Source organism: Gymnoscopelus microlampas (genome assembly GCF_963454915.1).
Source record: "Gymnoscopelus microlampas genome assembly, chromosome: 6".
Taxonomy (NCBI): domain Eukaryota; kingdom Metazoa; phylum Chordata; class Actinopteri; order Myctophiformes; family Myctophidae; genus Gymnoscopelus; species Gymnoscopelus microlampas.
The window spans coordinates 58,368,176-58,389,758 of NC_139943.1; the positions used below are offsets into that span (position 1 = coordinate 58,368,176).

Sequence of the window (21,583 nt, forward strand, 5' to 3'; positions counted from 1 at the left end):
ATCGCCAATGATGAAGATGTGGCCAGATTTGTGCGTGATATACACAGCAAAATCAAACATGTAATTGCAGACTTTCTCTTCTATCTGATTATTAAGTAAAACATTGTCATAGAATTTAACCACTTAAATCCCATTCGCTATTGAGTGGAGTCCCTCAGGGCTCTATACTAGTGTCTTTAACGTTTTCACTCTACATTCAATATCTTCAGTGAAAATAGCCGATCGACAAGCTCTGCTATTTTCACTGAAAAGTTGTCCAATATCTTCACATAGCCGATCGACAACACGTCGCAGCGCGACACGTTGTGAGCTTGACAATCTACTATCTTCTGCAAAACCTTTACCAGAATACAGATCCTGGGGTTTAAGTGGTTAATTATTGCCATGCTTTTCTACCTGCTTTAAAAATATTTTGCACTAATCCTCAAAATATATATATATATATATATATATATATATATATTTGCGTACCCCATGTTCTTACAGCACCAAATGTCATCCAAATATGACATCACATTCTTTTGTATGGATGTTGCCTGTAAGTACTGGCCGTACCTACAAAAAGTGTGTGCCCACTGTCCAGAGCGCCAGCCCCTTCAAAACATGCGGCCCTTCCTGTCTGTTGTCCATGCTAAAGCGTATGATTACAAATGTGAGGTTAGTATAAGACGATATGTGATTATAAGATGATGGTCAATCCTATAAATGATCTGACAATCATGTACCAGATAACTGATATCTACTACTGTTGAGGCAGTTAACGTTTTCAGCTTTGTTAGACAGTCATTACACAGTACTTGTTTCGTCCATTTTGGCTTTTCTTTTTTTAATTCATTGTTTTAATTAAATGGCACCATTGAGTCTTGCAAAAGGCATGTGCTGTTGTGAATGCAATTGATATTCAGGTTTTGTATTATCTCTGTGCAGGTGAAATGGAGCGGTGCTAACCAAGACGGTGCTGGTTCCACACTCGGGGAAGAAGTGGAACAGTGCAATGCGTTTCTCTCCAGGATAGCCGTAACAACGAAGCACATGTCAAAAGAAGGTGCTGTGTAATTGTACATTTGTATATAGTATAGTGTGAATAACATAATTATAATAGTAATAATTCACAGAACTCCTCTATGTGTACTTGCATGCCGCAGTGACATGCTGACACTTTTGTCCATACGATGGAACCAACATAAATGTGACAACATGTCCAATTCACTCTCCCACAAGGTAGAAACTGTTATTTCATTTACATGCTAATGCACTTTGCATGATGTAAAATAAAGAAATCATGACTTGAGTTTCTGTCATAAACTACACATTGGAAGGACTTCTGGATTGTGTATTGGTTTTCCTTTTAATTTCAGACTTCTAAAGTTTTAAAAAACAAGTTGGCAGACCTGGAAAGCCTGAAAGCACGACTTCAACTGGAAGAACACAATGTTGAAGAGTACATTCAAGATGTCAAAGACTGGGCAGATGGTAAGATAAACATGATCTGATATAAAAATATGAATATTTTATTCCTTTTTTAATTTAAATTAACACTGTTATTCATTGTTTTTCAGGAGAAACTGAACATCAAGGCACACTGCAGACTTTGTGTCAGAAGATCGAGGCCCTCACGAGCAGCATTAAAACCAGGAATGAACGCATCTACCGAGAAAATGGTAAGTTGACATTTTCGGCCTATTCTGACAACAGTTCCAAACATTTCCATTACTATTACAATGACCATACAGTAGCATAAAGTAGTGCTTGTGTGTTTGTGTTGATTCACAAACTTTACCAACCTGGAAGTGCTGAAAATGCACAGGAAATGAATACACACACTAGGGCAATAACGACTTGAGTTTTGAAAGTTGACTGTCAACAACCAGAGTTTAGTCGCCTTGACGTATCGTCAAGGCACGGGTGGGGGAGGGGGTCTCTCTGACTGTGTACAATTTCTGTTTGGCAGAGTTACAGCCTCTCTGTAGCATTTGAGAGAGTTGCACCAGGGTCATATACATCTTGTAATAGGCTGAGTTCACACCGACATTTGTTTATGTCTGTGTCGGATGTTTTTGTAATGGTTTTCAATGGGAATGGAGTGGTTTTCTGGCTAAATGGCGCAATGCCAGAAAACTGCTCCAGTCCCTTTTGAAAACCATTACAAAAAGACGCCCATGTAGGCATAACCAAGTGTCTGTGTGAACCCAACCATAAAATGTTTTTCTTCTCAGACAGCAACAAAGGACGGCACAGAATCCGTCGGAAATTAAGGCAGAAGAAAAATGCTTTGAAGGTCATGGTAGAGGAGTACAACAGCCTGGTTCCTGAGCAAACGTTGTGCTTCGACACGATCCTTGACACAGAGCATCCCTGGCCGTGGCAAATTACACAAAGTGGTAAGCATTTCGCCACTTAAACCCCAGCGTCTCTATACTGGTAAAACCTTCGTGGAAAACAGCAGATTGACGAGTGTGACGTGTTGTGAGCTTGTCTATCGGCTATTTTCAGCATTTTTTTTATGTAGAGCGGAAACCGCTGATGGTTACTAGTATAGAGTTCTCCCATTGGGTCCGGGAGTACTGTTCAGAGCACATTTTCCCATAGAGATGCAAAACCTGAGCTCTAAAGTAGTTAACGTCCTGTATGTATTCTTCCATGTTGTTAAAGTGTACCGTATATGATTTAATACTGATAGATGATGACAAATGATATATGCATCTACAATCTTTGCGCAGTAGTCTCAACCTTCCATATCTACAGTATGTATTTCAGGGTCTGTTGATTACAGCACCAAGAAAGACGTGTTCAATAAGTGCATGGCAGTTCGTAGGCTTCAGGAAGAGAAGTCCATCCTCGTGAGAGAGATGAGGCAGCACTGGGATGTTCTCAAGGCCCGGGCCAGTGTTTTGTCAGAGGTTTCTCTCCATCAGAGTGAAGGTATGTGGCAAAGTAAATGTGCACTTCTACTAATTGAAGTGTTTATGTTATGTTTGAACAGGTTATGATTATGGTGTGAATAATGTGTTGCTTCCCTATATAGTGAGTGACACATTGTTTATTTTTTTAGGACATCTACCGGAGGACGCAAGGAGGGGTCTCACGTGCCTCATCCGTAGAAAGGAGATGGAGCTGAGAGATCTCAAGAGGCGCGTGAGGAAACTCTACATAGATGTCATGTCATCAACCGATGAAACTCTTGTGGACCCAGTGGACAATTCGGATGAACTCTTCTTCTTTAGTTCAGAGTCAGAAAGTTCAGAGTCAGAAAGTTCAGACTCTGAAGTTGATGCTCTGTAAAAGGCATCAGCCTTGTTCAGCAGCCTGATGACAGGCGGTGCTGTCAGGCTGGTCTCGGACCTTTGCTCTTCCTTGAGCCTACCTGTGGATTGATTATACCAGGGACAAGTGACTTGCCTTTTTGTCTCCGCCAGGCCGAAGGCCATGTTTTACCCCCTGTCTGTCCGTCCGTGTGTCCATCTGTCACCAGCTAATCTCTGGCACCATTGGCCCGGTCGCTGCGAAACTGTGCACACATACTCCCTCGATGCCAATTCAGAACCTCTGCCCCAAATCTTTCACATGGGCCTGTTATAGCGCCACCAGGAGGACGATTTGTGCAAAGCTAATTTCTTTATATTACTCCTACAGATTTTATCCAAACGTCATGCAAATCGGTACACAGTATCTCTATAGCCATGTGATGAACACGGATCTGTCCGATTTCCCATATTCCATCTTCATTGGCTAAGGCTGGCTTCCAAAGTTTGCAGGATTGATCCGTTTTGAACAAAATGCCTCAAATTATGCACTCAGCTTGCGATTTCCGTGAAATTTTACACGCACATTCCCACTAGGCTGAGGAAGAAATGCCACCCTTTTAACATTGGCCTGTTATAGCGCCACCAGCAGGTCTAATCTAGCAAAACACATTTTTGGAACAAAATGCCTCAAATCATGATAGCAGTGTCCGATTGTCGTGAAAGGCCTAAGAAAAAACGGGCACCCTTTTCACAATGGCCTATTATAGCGCCAGGAGGCCTTGCGGGTGTTAATTTGAACTAAAATAAATGTAAATGTATTTGACTTTTCTCTTGACCTGCTTCTTTTCTATGTTGAATACATTTTACTTGCAAACAGTGTTTTGTCAAAAATGTAACACTTACATTCCAAGGGGTCACTACATTAATCTTCATTCTCTAGATGTAAATGGTGTTTTTTTTTGGAAAGGGTAAGATCAAGATGATAAGAACACAAATAGACTTAAAGGCTTCTAGTAGGCTACTAATGGACGTCATCCCTTGGTTTCTGAATTAATGGTGAGGTGAATAAAGTACAGTCTCAAATACAATAGATAATCAATCTATCACCTATGAATATACAGTACAACAATGTCTATGAATGTATAAGTGCAGACTACCATCAGCGAATATGAGAATGCATGTACAGTGTCAGCAGGCCTTCAACTTGCTATCAGGGTAAGCATATGTACAGTGTATCAACATGAACTATATGGTATAAACAGGGATTATATATTCAGGATTATAGTTGATCATTATATTACAGTAGATTTTCCTAAATCTAAGACTCAAAGAAGTGTAATTACTATTATATTATATTTTCTGTATGACTGTATTAGCCAGATATAAACTACGTACACTAGTTAGTTATATACATTTACATAAGTACAATAACACTGGTTCTCAACCTGTGAGTAAGGCCCCCCATGTCAGGGGCACCCACATGATTCTGGGGAGGTGCCAGATTATGTGCAACATTGTTTTCTCACTAAACAAACCAACATACAGTCAGTGTTGGGCAGTAATATATCAATGTAATAATTACTTTTTCCAGTAACGAGTAGTGTAAGTTATTACAATTGCCAAAACAGTATTCTAATTACATATTACTTACATATTACCAAGTAACGCTGTATTACTGCACTAAAATTAACATGATTAGTTTTTGAATGAGGTAAGAGTTCTCTGTTCTCTGCATGGTTTGTCTATGAGCCGTCCGTCAGTCCAGTTGTGTAGAGGAGCCCAGTGTGAAGCACCATGGTACAGTAGGTTGTCACATGTGCAAAAAGAACAGATCTACAAGCTATCAACATGTTGCAATGCAATGTGTTGATAGCTTGTACATCTGTTCTATTTGAGCATGAAACATGTCCTAAAGTAATATGTAATATAATATGTAATAACTTCTTACTCTTGATACTAAATAATATGTTATATAATATTACTTTTTTAAAGAGTATAGAGGGCATCTGCGCATTTCTAAAGTGGCAATTTAAAGACCTAATGCCTCTATAATGAAAATAAATAAAACAAGTCAAATCTGATTATTTTGGGGGGTGGTGGCCTGAAAAGGTTGAGAAGTCCTGCAATAACAAAGTGGAGGTTGACAGAAGTGCACAGTTTGGTGGAATGTATGAAAGTGATGAGTGCATTGATTAAGTTTAAGTTTGATAAATCGTTATTCATCCCGTTGCCCATTTATATGGATCCCCTCAACACGTTCTCACTCCCAACTCGTCAGATCCCTCTTATGCCTGTCTGCACCCAAAGGTCAGAGGAACAAGAAGGACAGTCGAAGGCATCAATGTCTTTGTCATCCAGGAATTGTATACACACTCAGGTACTCGGAAACTCCTTAGTGATTGTGAGAACTTACACTGATGCAATTCCCTGGCCTTATGTAGCCCAACAACAGTCAGGTACTGCTGGCTATGACCAATGACATAGATCTGTGCAACCCATCAATGAACACTATCAAACCAGTCACACAGACTCATGCCTGTCACATTTGGCCATTGTGAACCTGATCACATCTGTGAAAAGAACAAGGTGCCAATGGACCTGGCAAATCTGGTGTTCTCTGTTGAATGCCATTGAGCTGCATGGTGCTGGGCTATGGGCACAGGTCCTCATGCCACCTTCATGGAATCTGTTTCAGAAACATGCATAGCATGCTGGAAGTCATTTTCCTTCTCACGCAAATGAGCAGACAGGTCCAGTTGGGTGGTTGATGCAATTCTATGGTCTTGGCCACATGTACCACTGTTAATATCCAGCACTATCCAAATACAGAACTATACAGGGATGGATTACCCAATGAGCCTGTGGGGCCGGGGCCCAGGGGCCCATAGGTCCTTGACTATCGGTGGATAGAATGGGCCACGAGACCATCGCCATACATTACGCTCAAATGTGGGCCCCTGCTTAGTATTTACAGCAGTGGTTCTCAAACATGTTCATGTCAAGGAACACCAAATTGATGTATTTTGCCACAATATACATCCATGTGGACATCCTTGAACAGGTACTTTCTATGCCCCAAAATGCCTTTGAACCCGAGTACCTTGTTTGTGTGCCCACCTGACTACATTCGTGGCCCACCTATCTGACCACTTAACACGGCCGCCTTTTGAGGGGTTGTCTTGCTTTTGCAAAAAAAGTAGGTGAGATCACAAATAGCCTACTTGTAATTCATAAATAGAAGCTAAATTCATAACTGATTGTTTATGGCACATACATATGTCACATAAGTTTGATGTACATGTGTCTTTCTTTAAACTTGGACTCATGTCATTATTGTTATAAATAATGCATGTTTGTTGACTGCCTGTTGTTTAAGCGCTGTAGGTCAGTGTGTGTGTGTGTGTGTGTGTGTGTGTGTGTGTGTGTGTGTGTGTGTGTGTGTGTGTGTGCCAATAGAAAGGCCAATATGTAATAATATTTTTTTTTAAATATATACGTATATATATATATATATATATATATATATATATATATATATATATATATATATATATATAAATATATATTAAGGCCGGGCCGTTAACGCTGTTACCGGGCTAAGTTAACGGCAGACTCTTATCGTGCGATAAAAACAATTACCGCACCCTGATGATGACTCAAAGTGTGACCGATGTGCTCAGACACAAGCACACCTTACACACATGTACTGGTCCTGCCCACACTTACAACGGTTCTGGTCACTTGTGTTTGACACCCTTTCGGAGGTCTTAGAAGACGCACTGCAACCCTGTCCACTGCTAGCTATATTTGGCACACCAGCAAATTCTTTACAATTCTCGAATCGAAAGTTAGATATTATTGCCTTTGCAACTCTCTTGGCAAGAAGAAGAATACTACTAGCTTGGAAATCTCCAAAGCCACCCTCTCACTCAATTTGGCTAAACGATGTGATGTACTTTTTAAGCCTAGAAAAAATGTAATTCTCTCTTAGAGGAACCACTGAAGGCTTCTATGAATCGTGGAGACCTTTCATTGAATACTTTAATAATCAGACCTCTCCAGAGTAGAACGTTCTGTAGGCAGCAAGTATAGCGGACAGTGGATTCCGTTGTCTCTCCCTTGGGTGTATATGACACAATGTCAATGGCTGTGACCCATGATGTGACCCATGACCTTGTTTGTACTTTTAATTTGTTAGTACTTAATCTCAGTTACGTCGTTGTTGTGGTTTTTTTGTTGCTTATTTGTTGTTTTTTGTTTGGGGGGGATTGCATGTTGTCTTTTGGCTCGCCTTGTGATGTGTTAAAAAAAAAGAAAACAATGGGGGTGACTATACGCAATGATTGTGTATGCAATGATTAATGACACACTATTGAATTATCCCCAATAAAAAAGTGTTATAAAAAAAATAAAAATAAATTACCGCCGTTAATCTATTCTCAAAGTTGGGTCTGGGAGCCAAAACATTAGAAACCTGGCAACGTTATCTTCTATTGTTTGACACATAAACGCTAATGATACGTTGAGATTTGATGAAATTGAGAAACGGGCTTCGCAGTTAAGTTCAGATGGTAATGGTCAATGACTATGTGCAAATTCAGAGCAATTGCTCCAGTCACTGAGGAGAACCGGGCAGCTTGCCATGACACCACGCACTACAGAGCTTCAGAGGTTAGTGAAATTATAGGAGGATAAACACTGTGAGAGTTGGCGAGGAGAGATTTAAGTCATGCGTAATAGTTTCCATCAGGTGCAATTCACTCCTCAACCATTAAGTGGCAGTGGTGTTGGCGGGGAGAAAAATGAAGTAGTAGAAGAAGAAGTTTCTGTGTCCGGTACATTGGTTTATTTCAAGGCACAAAAGTGTATTTTACAGAGGAGGTGGGGTGCTGAGAGGCTTCCCACCTCCGAGAATAGACTTGTACACCATCTGTTAAGAAGTAATTAATATAAGTACATTTAATAGAATAACTTACCTTGAAAATGGCCCATTTTGTGCTGAAGTACTTGCGTATTTTGTTTGCATGGACCCTGGAACATTGCTGTTCTCACTGAACTTGTCTTGTTCAGATTCTTTTAGTGTAATGCTGCATTCTATAAGATTCTTTTTTTTGTCTTACCAGACACTGATACTGTGATATGTTCTACCAAAATCAAATTTGTTTCCTTCTCACTAGCCTGATTATCTGGATTAAGCTAGTTTATGGTCTCAAAACAGTCTGAAATCTGAAATTTAATTGCAAACGCGGAAGGAAGGCGCGCCTCCGCCCAAGTGGAGCTTACTATGAAAGTCTGCTCGGCTTGTGTGTGTGTGTGTCTGTCTGTCTGTCTGTGTGCAGTGCACTGCCTGGGTGCGGCCGACAGAGGGCGCCAGAGTGCAGCTACAGTCAAAACACAAACACACACACACACACACAGAGTCCGTAAATACACAATATTTTCGAGCTGCGTTCGCTTCCAGGGTTCGCGCGTCTTACTTGTGTATAATGTTCTGAAGTTTGTTAACATAAAATACTGTCTTGTTCACAGACGTCTTCAAACTTGTTGTCCAAAAACGGGACGCTTTTGCCAGAGGGGAGGACATATGGGCATTGTCAAAGTCTCAAACTGTCAGAAAGACCAGTGTCAGAGAGGAAATCGTAACCAAGAAAGGAATGGTAATGCGGAATGGTATGGTCATTTCTACTTTAACACAGAGTAAATTAATGGCACATCACATAAAAAGACTGTACTGTATCTGAACATATAAAGATGTGAGCGTTTGGGTTACTTTTCTTTCGACAAAGCCCGGTCCACAACATGCAGACAAATAACTTTGTTTGGCAACGGACCACCTCACCTGATAAGAATGAACCCCAGCAAAGAGCTGGAGAAACAAGGATGGATTATTTGTCCCGGTTAACGTCCGTGATGGTTCCAAGACATGCGTTCCCGAGCAGACCACCGCCTGAAGGAATGTGGCCGGTGATGACGAGACAAGGGCTTTCCCAACAACAACGTCATCAAGAGGATTTCCCCATGCGCCACTTGGGTCACATGGGCCCAAGACAACCGCAGGGTATCTCTCAGAGGGAAGCACATGAAAACGGTGTTTTCCCCCCGGTTTTCTCTATGCCCTGGTTCCACCGCCTGGCGTCGACACAGGACAAAGGCCTCTCCCCTCCCCCACCCCCCCACCACCACCAGCCGATACCTGCATGGACAACTGCAGGACAACTGCATAGCATCCCACCGAGTGGAATGCTGGGAAATGGAGTTCTTTTCCCTGCTTTCTCAATGGATACAGCACGTCGTCTTCAAAGTTTTCCTTTGTGGGGAAGGCTTGAAATCAGAGACGTACAACTACAGCGTGTCCCACCGAGAGGAATGCTGGGAAACGGAGTTCTTTTCCCTGCTTTGTCAATGGTCCCGGGACGTCATTTACACGGTTTTCCTTTGTGGGGAAGGCTTGTAAACAGAGAATTTCCCCCCCGTTTATCACACCATGGCGCCAGCACAGGACCTCTGCCTCACCCCTCCCCCACCCGCCACTGCCCTGCTGCAATCACAAAGACCCCACCCCCCTCCCCCGATCACACCTCCACACCCCCTCCCCCCCTCCCCAACCTCCCCCCACAGCAGGACAGAGGAAGGTCTGGCAGTCCCCCCTGCAGAGACCACGAAACCAGCAGATCAGGTTTTAACCCAAACCCCCCCACCCCCCCGCCCATCAGCGACTCCAGACCCCCCCCCCCCCACCCTCTCCTCCCCCACCCACCTTTGAAACTACAGGGAAAAAAACAGCTCAAGGAACCCGATTTTTTCCAGACTGAACAGATGGACACGATTTTCTCCAAAAAAGGTCTACACATCATTCACCTAAATGTGAATAGCCTCAAAAACTCCTCAAAGATGTCTGAACTAAGATCCATGTTTGGAAATGCAAGGTAGGGGTTCTCTCTTTTTCAGAGACAAAACTGGATGACTCAGTAGACGACTCTGAAATTGAGATAATAGGCTACAATGTCATTAGGAAAGACAGAACTCTTTGTGGAGGGGGGGTATGCATTTATGTGAGATCTGACATCATTTTCAATGTGTACCCAAAATTGGAGAACAACTCCACGGAATCGGTCTGGATAGAAATCATCTATCCTCACGCTAAACCCCTGATAATTGGCACAATCTACAGGCCCCCAGATCAAAATGATTTTTATGATTTAATAGAGGAGCACATGGCAATCATTGGAAATTCGGAATTGATTTTAATTGGCGATTACAACACTGATGTACTTCGGAAAGACGCCGCCATATTTAAATCTTTCAGAAAATTCTGTGACATGCATAGCCTCACCCAAATGATAAAAAATATCACAAGTGTAGGCCCCTCTTCTCAGACCATCATTGACCTCATTTTGACATCAGACCAGTCGAGGATTCCTTTAAGTGGAGTCATAGAGTGCAGTCTAAGCGACCATAACATCATTTTCTGCACGCGTAAGATTCACAGATCTGTAGTTGACTGTCATAGCACGGTCAGCTGCAGGGCTATGAAAACTTACTCATCAGAAGCTCTCACAACAGCTCTTGAGAAAATGGATTGGTCAGATGTACTCAGTGGCTCCTCGGCTGAGGAGTCCTGGACTGGTTTCAAAACTGCTTTTGTGTCTGTTATTGATAGCCTAGCGCCCAAGAAGGTGGTGAGAGTCAGAGCCCGTACACAACCCTGGATGAAGGGAGACATCCTAAATGCCATCAAACTCAGAAACAAATTGTACTCTGAGTTTAGGAAATGCAAAAATTTGCAACTACTTGAAAGATGCAGAAATCAACGAAATGTAGTAAACAAATTGGTCAAAACTGCCAAAAATAATTTCTTAAATGAAAGCATTGAGGCAAACAAAAGCCACCCACAAAAGCTGTGGGAAGCGCTACAGAAATTGGGCTGCAACAACAAAATTCAAACCAAAACTACAAACATCTGCATTATTTCAAGTGGCGTGCTCATTACCGACAAGCAAGCGGTAGCGAACTGTTTTAACAGCTTTTTTACCACCATTGCAACCCAGTTGGTGAGCAAACTTCCTCAGCATTCAGGTTTGTACGGCTCTGACCACATCCATGCTTACTATGACAAACTAGGGGCTAAAAAAGACTCCTTCTCATTCAAACCAGTAAATGCTGATGATGTGCAGAAAAAACTTTTAGCCCTCCAGCCGAACAAGGCCACCGGCCTTGACAATATCCCCACCAGATTCCTCAGAGATGCAGCTACTGCTATTGCCCCCATAGTAGCCCAAATCACAAATCTATCCATCAGCCAGTGTCACGTCCCACAGGATTTCAAATTGGCAAGAGTAATCCCTCTGCATAAAAAAGGAAGCAAATTAGAACCTGGCAACTATAGGCCTGTTTCCATCCTTTGTTCCATCTCAAAGGTTGTAGAGCGATTAATTCAAGAACAAATCAACAGCTACCTCAGCGAGCATAAACTGTTGTTTGAATTCCAATCGGGCTTCAGAACCTCCCATTCCACTGACACATGCCTGCTGTATTTGACCGACTACATCAAACGTGAGGTAGACGCGGGCAAATACTGCGGCATGGTTATGTTGGACCTCCAAAAAGCGTTCAACACTGTAAACCATTCAATTTTACTTGATAAACTGAGGGCGATTGGTTTTGACTGCACATCACTAAACTGGATGAGATCCTACCTGGAGGGAAGAGAACAAGTGGTTGACATCAACGGAACCATGTCCTCTTCCCTCCCGGTGAGCTGTGGGGTTCCTCAGGGCAGCATTCTAGGGCCGTTACTGTTCCTTTTATACATTAACGACATGAATGCTGCCTGTAACTGCAAATTGTTCCTGTTCGCTGATGACTCGGCACTCCTGATCTCGGGAGAGGACAAGTTGCAAGTTGAGGAGGCGCTCAGCTCCGAACTCTCAAAAATCCGTACTTGGCATACCGATAACAAACTGTCACTACACCTTGGGAAAACTGAATCCATTCTCTTTGGGACCAAACATTCCCTCAGACAGATGGAGGTAAATGATTTCAAGGTCAAAGTCGATGACACAATTATCTCTAGCAAAGAAGAGATTACCTATTTGGGTTGTATTCTCGACAAATACCTGTCAGGTGAAAGCATGGGGTCAAAGGTGGTCAAAATAGTAAACCAGAGAACCAAATTTATGGGCAGAGTTTCCTCTTTTGTCAACCCTCAGGCCCTCAGGACCCTCTCAGGGGCCCTGATTCAACCACATTTTGATTATGCTAGCACCTCCTGGTACTCCAACACCTCAGTGTCACTGAAGACTAAGCTTCAAACCTCCCAAAACAAACTGATTCGACTACTCCTCGGATTGGGGCCCATAACCCACCTTTCTCCCACCCATTTTGCCAGCCTAGGCTGGCTCAGGGTGGAAGACAGGGTTAAACAACTAAAAATGGGACTGGCCTTCAAAATTGTAAATGAAAATTTGCCCGATATACCCCCTATTCCCGCATATCTGAGTAAATACCTCCAAAAGGTTAGTGACACCCACAGTCACAATACCAGAGGGAGCGCTAACAACAATTTGGTACCACCCACCCATAAAACAAACATGGGCAAATTCTCCTTCTACAGCACTGCCACCCAGGTTTGGAATGGGCTAACCCCATCCCTCAAAAAATGCAGTTCGCTGGGCTCATTTAAAAGAGCCTTAAAAAAATCACCTTTCAGGAGGCCAAAAGAGGAGGTAGTACCATTTTCCCGTTAGACAGCCGCCCCCCCCCCCATATATATATATATATATATATATATATATAATTTTTTGCTGTTTTATTTTTTATTTCTTTGTGTAATGATATTCGAACTGTGGTGCCACTATATATGTCTATGAATTGAATACCAAGGCCCTCATTGGAAACAAGTCCGCAAGGACTTTTATGAACGGACCTGTTAGACAAAGTATTTTAAATGTAAATGTGTTGTTTTACATTCTTTTGCCTAATAAAATATTCAAAAAATCAATAAAAAAAACACCCAGCAGCCATACTCTGGAGGGGAACATAAGCCAAAAATAGCAGATCTATTGGCTACAGATTGGCTATTTTTGGTTAACAGATTTGATGTACATTGAAAAACTCTCTAAGAACCTGAAGAACATCAGAAGAGCAAACAACCCCTCACTTCAACCCCTGTTGATGACCATGAGATGCAATTAAATGTAAGCTTTGTGATAGTTTGGTTCAGTGTGCATGTATATGCATGTGCACATTTCTACTTAGTAAATTAATGGCACATAACATAAACAGAATGTACTGTATATGAACATATAAAGATGTGAGCTTTTGGGTTACATTTTCTTTCACCACTTGAATCCCAGCAGCCATATTCTGGAGGGGAACATAAGCCAAACATAACAGATCTATAGGCTCACAGATTGGCTATGTTTGGTTAACAGATTTGATGTACATTGCAAAACGGTCTAAGAACCTAGGTCCAGTTTGTCACACTCTGACCCTGGCCTCAGCCCTGCCCCCTTGTCTTTCCACTCTGGCTCGCTCCTTCCCCCCTTCTTTCCTGGTGATGAGGAGACAGGCTACAGCTGTGCGCCCAGCTACGCGCTGTGCCACTGATTCAATTGACTTTGCCTTTTAATCAGGCGTTCTCTGTTGGCCCAGTGCTTTGTGATAACCTAGTGTCGAGTGACCTACTGTTTGTGTGAACAACTCTCCCTGTGTTTTGCCTACCGTTGCCTTCGTACCTTTTCCCTCTGCCGAGGTGTATCTTTGTTGTTTTGTTTAACTTCTGAAAAGTAAAGGATTTCATTTCTGCAAACTCCTGGTTCTGTGCTCCGTCGGGTTCCTGACAGTATCACAAAGCCATTCATAGACCTCGCGGAGCACGGGCCAGGTGTTGGAGTCCTGGAGTTGCAGCAGCTCACCATGGGTGAGATCTATGATTCTCTGGTCCGGGTCGAGGCGCGGCTAGTGGCGTTGGACTCCCTGGGCCGAATGGACACACGCTTGGACGCGCTGGAGGCCAGCGTTTTGGAGGGCCAGGCGGGGATCCGGTCGAGAGTCCAGGGAGTTTTGCAGCGGGTTCGTACGCTGGAGGCGGGGCCCCAACGAGCGTCAGTAGCTGACGCGTCGGTCCAAACGGACCCGAGAGAGGAGGAGGAGGAGGAGCCGAGCGGCGCTGCCGGTCCACGGGAGGTGGGAGCCGTTGGCGGGCGAGCTGGCTCAGCCAAGTCCTCCAGCATCAATGGAGCGGGAGACTGGGCCACGGTCCCGGACGGGTGGGACCACGTGGTTCACGGGTTCCTGGCCAAGGAGTGGGAGCTTCGTTCGGAGGAGGGCGGACGTTCACCTTCCACCGAGAGAGGGAACCGACGCCGGTCCCCAGAGAGAGAGCAGCGTCGTTCGCCTTCCCGGGTGAGGGAGCGGCGCCGTTTGTCACTGGGGAGGGAACGCCGTGGGCGGTCCCCTTCCGGGTCGAGAACCCGTCGTGGGTCACCGGACAGGAGGAGTCGCCGCCAGCTTCGTTCGATGGAGAGGGAGGTGCGTCGCTCGTCTTCTCCGGGGAGAGAGGTCCGCCGCCATGCCGCATCCGCCGAGAGAGAGATCCGTCGCCAGCCTCCTCCTGTGGAGAGAGAGGTGCGTCGTGTGTCTCCGGGGAGAGCGGACAGAGAGGGCCGCCGTCATGCCGCCTCCGCGGAGAGAGAGGATCGTCGTGTCTCCCCGGACAGAGCGGACAGAGAAGGCCGCCGCCTCCGCGGAGATAGAGGATCGTCGTGTCTCCCCGGACAGAGCGGACAGAGAGGGCCGCCGCCAGCGTTCTCCCGCGGAGAGGAGGAATCGCCGTCTGTCTCCGGCCGGAGTGCAGGCTCGTTTCCCGTCCGGAGAGAGAGAAGGCCGCAGTCTCTCCCCACACCAGGGGCCGGGGCGCCAGTCTCGGGAGGAAAGGGAGCGCCGCTTTAAGAATATGTTATGTTTGTATTGCGGTCGCTCCGACCATTTTCTCCTTAAATGTCCCATACGTCCCGTACGGGACACTTATTAGTTTTTTCCTTTGTCTTTTTGTTTTCAACTGTTTGTTGGGCCTTTTGCGCATCAGAGTCTCTTTAAGAAAGTTTATGTTTTGATTCCAGTGTGTTTCTACTGGTTGTAGGACCCTTTTGCCCATCTAAGTTCTTAAGAATTGTTTACATTTGATTCCAGTGTGTTTCTACTGGTTGTAGGGCCTTTTGCCCGTCTAAGCCTCTGTAAGAACGTTTTACTTTTGGTCCTGTGTTTAGCTACGGGCCTTAGGGCCGTGGTCCAGTGTTGGTTTTTGTATTTTCAGTGTTTCGGTTGGTGTTCTGTCTCGTACCTGTTTGTTTTTTCCCCTTTCTGTCGTTGCTGTTTGGTTGTTCTGGTGTGTGTGTGTGTGTGTGTGTTTGGGTCTGGGCTTGGCCCAGGCTCGGTGTGTTTGTGTTGTTCTCTCAGAGCCTCCCCCCCCCCCGGCCAGCGGCGACGGGCTGCTGAGAGCCCGCTGAGGCGTGGAGCGGTTCTGGATCCGGCTCGTGTTTGGTGGGTCCCGTTAAGGAGCCGTCCTCAGCGTTGCTGCTCTTGGTCCTTGTCTTCGTCGCTGCCGGGGTTCCCCTCCTCCCCGGGGGGTCCTCCCTTTTCTCGGAGGTCATCTGCCAGTACCCTCGGCTCTAACCGTTGCCTGAGCCCTGGCGGCTTCACCCCCCCCATCCCCCCGGGGAACCTTCTTGCCTCTGGGGAACAGGGTCTGTTCCTAGTGTCGAGTGACCTACTGTTTGTGTGAACAACTCTCCCTGTGTTTTGCCTACCGTTGCCTTCGTACCTTTTCCGTCTGCCGAGGTGTATCTTTGTTGTTTTGAACTTCTGAAAAGTAAAGGATTTCATTTCTGCAAACTCCTGGTTCTGTGCTCCAAGGATTTCATTTCTGCAAACTCCTGGTTCTGTGCTCCGTTTGTATTGGTCCAAGTATTACCCGGGTCGGGTTCCTGACACAGTTAACTGGTTTAAGTGGTTAAATACATGATCTGCCATCCTTTAACACATCCACTGCCAGAGGTTAATCTCATAATGTACTCACCAGTGCCAAGGTTTTATTGTTGTTTTTTGTTTTTTTCACATCGCCATAGACCCCGTTAAAATCCTTAAGAATGCGCGATGCACTGTTTGTAAACATCGTGCACATGTGTGTCTACCAGTGCAGACCACATGTCAAACGGGGCATCCATGTTGTAGTTAGAACGGTTTATGTTAAAATGTGATGACCGAGGAGAAAAAACTACAAGGGAGAAAAAGGGGTTTTAGTGTGCGCTTTAGAATGGAGGCCGATGGGAACGGCAAAACCGGATCGCAAATAGTTCCGTTCCGGTGGTGTTACAAAATTGAAAAAAAAAAAAAAAATCAAAAAAAAAGAAAAAGCACCCGGACCGTAGCACTACGGTTTCGGCGCTTAACAGTTGGATTTAATGGACCGTAGGCCTACGTTCTTGGCGTTTAATGTGTTAAAGACACATTTTAAAAACATGCATGTTTACAGCCTGGTGCACAGATGGCAGCTGGCACACTGTCCAGGCAGATACAGACTGGGCAGAGACAGACTGGGCAGAATGTAAGTTTAAGGTTCCATAACCTATTGAATATTTTGTTGGGCTGCAAAACAACCGTGACTGCGGACCGGCCCGGGGGGGTCCGTTGGGGGAACTGGGGGTCCGTAGTGACAGTCCATGGACCTGCGACGTGGGAAATAAAAGAAACTCCGGGGAGCGGGTCCCCGGTTGTAGAATTAGTGGCAGGCCTTACTAGAGCGTGAATAACCGTACAGGGTTAATTACGATTGTACCAATGGGACGCAAAAATACATTTGACTTAGTGTAATCCTATTACATTTTTCCAAGCTCTTATAAACATTGGTAATAAAAAAATAATAATAATGTAAACAGGAATAAAGATTGCTTTCGAAATTTACATTTACGTTTTATTACAACAGTTTTATAAATCAATATGTGCAGAAATGTCAATACTTGAGCCCAGCAGAGGGCACTGATTACTGAAATGGTTAAGTGGCATAAATACTGTAAAAATGTGTGATTGTGTGGGTTTTGTCTTAAACTCCATGATCAGCAGTCCACCTTTAAATGTTTTATGTGGTCCTTTTCGAAAATATGTGTTTTCTCAGATGGCAACTGGCATGAACCGCTCAAGAGGCACCTGCATGCAGGACCAGGTGAACACCAGAGCAGACCCATGGAGGAGGGCTATGACTCCGATGAGACCTCAATGGACTTATTTGAGCCGTATCCCAAGCGAAAACCAGTAGGTCAAATTATTGTTTTTTTCTACAAAATGTATACTAATGTTAATGGCAAAATAACTGCTAAATTATGCATTCATAATACTTTTGGTAGTGTCATTTATGCCAAACTTTAGGGTAAAATAACTGCTAAATTGTACGTTCATATAGCGAGCGATATCTATATGCTTTACAGTGTGCATTTCATTCACACACACCAACGGCAGAGGAAACCGTGCAAGGCAAAAACCTGCTCATTGGGAGCAGTTAGGGGTCATTGTCTTGCTTAAGGCAGGTACACACTGCAGGATATTTGTTCCGATTATGCTGTCCGCGACCTTTTTTGGCGCTCGCCGACAAAACCTCCCGATCTAACGCAGATCGGCCTTTGATCGGCGAGATAATGCTCGCTGTGTGTGAAAGGCTCTGCGAGACGATCTCTGCGATGGCTTTCCGACCATTTTCAAATATCTACCTGGGTAGATATTCAGCTGTGTCCCAGACTGAATATCATGCAATGTGAAAGGGGCTCCGATCAGCTTTGCGAGAAGTGAGTTGTTTCAACCAATGAGAGAACAGTACCAGGTAGCTGGGGGGCGTGTCACTGGACATATAAGCTGCTGGGGTCAGAGTTGAAGGCCAAGTTAATTTGCATCCAAAGCAAAACAAACCAGAGTCAATGGCACAGAGAAAAGCTACACAGAAAAAGAACCATCCATGCGAGCCACACCAACACATGGACACCAGAGAAGGAGGCTCGAATGGTGGAGCTCTGGCAGGAGCAGCACTTGCTCTATGATATTTCACATGAGAGATATCATGACAGGGTTGTGAAGGCACACATACTGCAGGATATGGCCAGTCAGTTGGAAATTTCAACGTTGAACGTAAAGGGAGATCATCTGACACTGAAATAGAAATGCAAAAAACTTTTGGTAAAGGGGTAGCCAACGAAATGAGGCAGATTCAGAGATGGAGCCGAATCCCCAAATTAAAAGCCACGGTCATGGCATTAATTTATGAGGCACAGTGTGACAACGATTCACCACCCTCCTCACTGGCACCGTTGCCATATACGCCGTTCCCTCCACCTCCCCCATACATGCCCCATCCCTATTACCAACCACAAGGCATGCAGTATCAACCACAGCACATGCCTCAATACACTTAGGGTTTTGAACCACCACATGCCTCCCATGACCAACAGTACGCGGCTCAGGGTTCTGAGCCTCAGGGCTCCCATGCCCAGCACCACCACCAGCAGCAGCAGCAGTACGCTGCTCAAGGTTCTGAGCCCCATACACAGGACCAGCACAACCAGAGTTGTTTGCACTCACTCCTGAACTGTGAACCTGAGTAAACAAATAATGTTTTGTGTTGATTCAAATATTCTACAGTTATTGTTATTTCAATGATATTATTTTCAAATACTATTAAAAAAAAGTATCATCACTGTTGAGCAAAAACTTTGGATTTACTTTTCAGGAAATATAAATGTTCCAATAGAGCCAATGTAATTACTACTTTGTCCAGATTTTTAAACGTTGGATTAGTTAATTATTACATAACAACAACTATGCTCTTTAAATTGCAGCTTGAGAGTCAGAGGGATTTGACCCCAGAGGAAAAGTTGCATGTGAACAGCCTGGGAGTCTCATGGTATTTCCCAGCCGTCAACGATGGGAAAAGGAGGTGGTTGGCAGTGAACATCCTGCAGTATGCGGTACGTGTGAATGGATCTGGGCTTGAATTTGACATTACTTGAGTTCTGTACTTGTGTGTGTCTGTTTTTTTTTTCTTAGCACGAGTTTCACTCTGCTACATTTCAAATAGAAATGTCACACTTTGGACTCCACTACATTTCTAAGAAGCGACTCTTGGGCCCCGAACTTTAAAAAAAACTCAATTAACCTATTATGCTCAATTTCAATTGGTGAAAATAGCTGATCTACAAGCTCACAATTGCTTTTTCGGGTGGAAAATGTCTCTGTACCTCTTCCATCAATATTTTCACTGAGGCTCTCAGTCCAGTGAAGAGTGATTGTCTGCATGAAAAGAAAATGCAGAAAATACTCTTCTTTTTTTTTTTTTACTCAATATGCATAATATGGACTGATAGAATGATTAAATACTGTACTCTATTCTAGATAGTCAGATTTTTGAGCTGACGGCTAATTTAATTGCTTTATTTCTCCAGGTAATTGAACAGCATACAACTCAAGTCAAGCAACTCCGTAAGGGGATAAAAGACACGGGGGTGCTTGACATGGTGAAGGAGTGGCCCGCCTTGGACGAGGCCATGTTTCTAAGAGCTGCAGAGAAAGGTAATTTGCTTATTACTGTACATTCGACTGTTAAGTGTTAAGCACTATAAATTATTCTTAAACTTATTCTAAACAAATGACATTACTTTTATTCTCAAATGTTTTATTTTCTAGATGATGTTGAAGAGGATTATCTGGCCAATGCCAGATAGTGACGACGAGGAGGGTGACGGCAATGTAGAGGAGACTTGCCGATTAGCAGATGGCCTCAACCTGTCTCACGACACTCAAACTGCCATTGAACATCGGCACCTACGAGACCTTCACCGAAAACTTAGTGGCATCTGTCAAAGCACTACGTTTTGGTTTGGCACGGTCTGAGTCAGTAGGACAAGCGGACAACACAAATGTGTATGTGGGGAGGAATTAATTGGCAAAATTACTAAATTGGGGAGAAAAAGGGGGTAAAATTTATTGGCTACTCTAAATTTTTGAGAAGAATGCACTGAGCCCTGATATTTTATAGTTTGACTACATAGTTGTGAAACTACGTAGTTACCTGTTCCAGGTAGCGACCGCTGAGTGACATGTTCATCTCTAGGGCTCTGATCCTATTATTGAGTCTCATGAACATAGACTCTGTCTGGCTGGAGCCGTGCACCTGGTTGCCGTTCCCTTGCTCCGTCATGTTGTGGAGATCGGCGTAGAACTCCGAGTGGGTGGGGGAGGAAGAGGAGGGAGGAGAGGTAGATGAAGGCCGAGGCAGCTGACCGTTGGTAGCGGTGAAGATCATGTCCTTTGGATTCTGTTGTGGTGGCAGACAGGCCTTCTGGGGGGTCAGGCTCCGAGGAGTTGGTTGGAGCTGGGAGAAGTTCCTTGGTTTTATATTTTCTTTTAAAATGTTTGTACCTGCCATACCTGTTTTTTTGTACTGACTTATGTTATGGTTAATTTATGAATGTTGCACTATGCTGTGTAAAGTCTAAGCACTTAATGTTGACACTGGCCACATACCTCATTACATACCTCATTACCTATCATGCACTTTTCATGTGATAAAATGTTAGATGAGTGTATAAAACAAATAAAAGATGTGCTGTCTGAATTTTTATGTCCCTTTTTAAAAATGCATCTCTTGATCCTGTACTGACTTGAGTCCTTGTTGGACATAGTCAGTGTTTTAACCACGATAACCTGTTGTCTGTATTTTAGCAAAAACAGCCAATCCACAAGCTCGCAATGTGCACATCGTGACATGTCGTGAGCTTGCTATGTTTGGCAGAAATTATGTAGAGAAAAGGAGGGTGTCTAGTATAGACTTCTGGGCACACTGGGAAGTATATAGGGTAAAAACAATACATTGAATGAGAGAAATGTTTAATGCATTTTCAAGTCACACAAATCCCTTGGTATCCTGAATATTAATCTGCAAAGTATGCTCATTCGGATAGAATTCCACTGATAAATACAAATAATTATTAGTCCGGCAGCCCCTGAGGTGGGGTATGAAATTTGGTATAGTTTTCTTGTATGGCCAAAAATATTGTCTATACACAAAGTTAACTTTTTTTTATAGGGGAATATGTGTATTACCTCTGTATTACAAAAACACACTACTTGAATTTTCTTGGGCTCAGAAATATTTTCTATTAACTTTTATTATTGACATGTAATACATAGGCCTAGTGTATGAAATTAATATTCAACTGAGTTGCTTTGTTTTCTCATTGTTGCAGACAGATCTCCCTTGACATTTATATATATATATATTTATTTATACAACCAGA

The 21,583-nt window shown here is 43.8% G+C and overlaps 1 protein-coding gene across 1 annotated transcript; it reads left to right on the plus strand.

Moving 5' to 3' along the window:
- Positions 1–1,197: 1,197 nt before the first annotated feature.
- LOC311047921 (uncharacterized protein) lies at positions 1,198–3,335 on the plus strand (the record flags this gene model as incomplete). Its single annotated transcript, XM_084060873.1, has 6 exons — positions 1,198–1,221; positions 1,359–1,473; positions 1,560–1,661; positions 2,217–2,381; positions 2,758–2,922; positions 3,053–3,335. The coding sequence occupies 6 exons, from the start codon at positions 1,198–1,200 to the stop codon at positions 3,280–3,282; spliced, it is 801 nt and encodes a 266-aa protein (XP_083916999.1). The 3' UTR covers positions 3,283–3,335.
- Between the last annotated feature and the right edge of the window lie 18,248 nt (positions 3,336–21,583).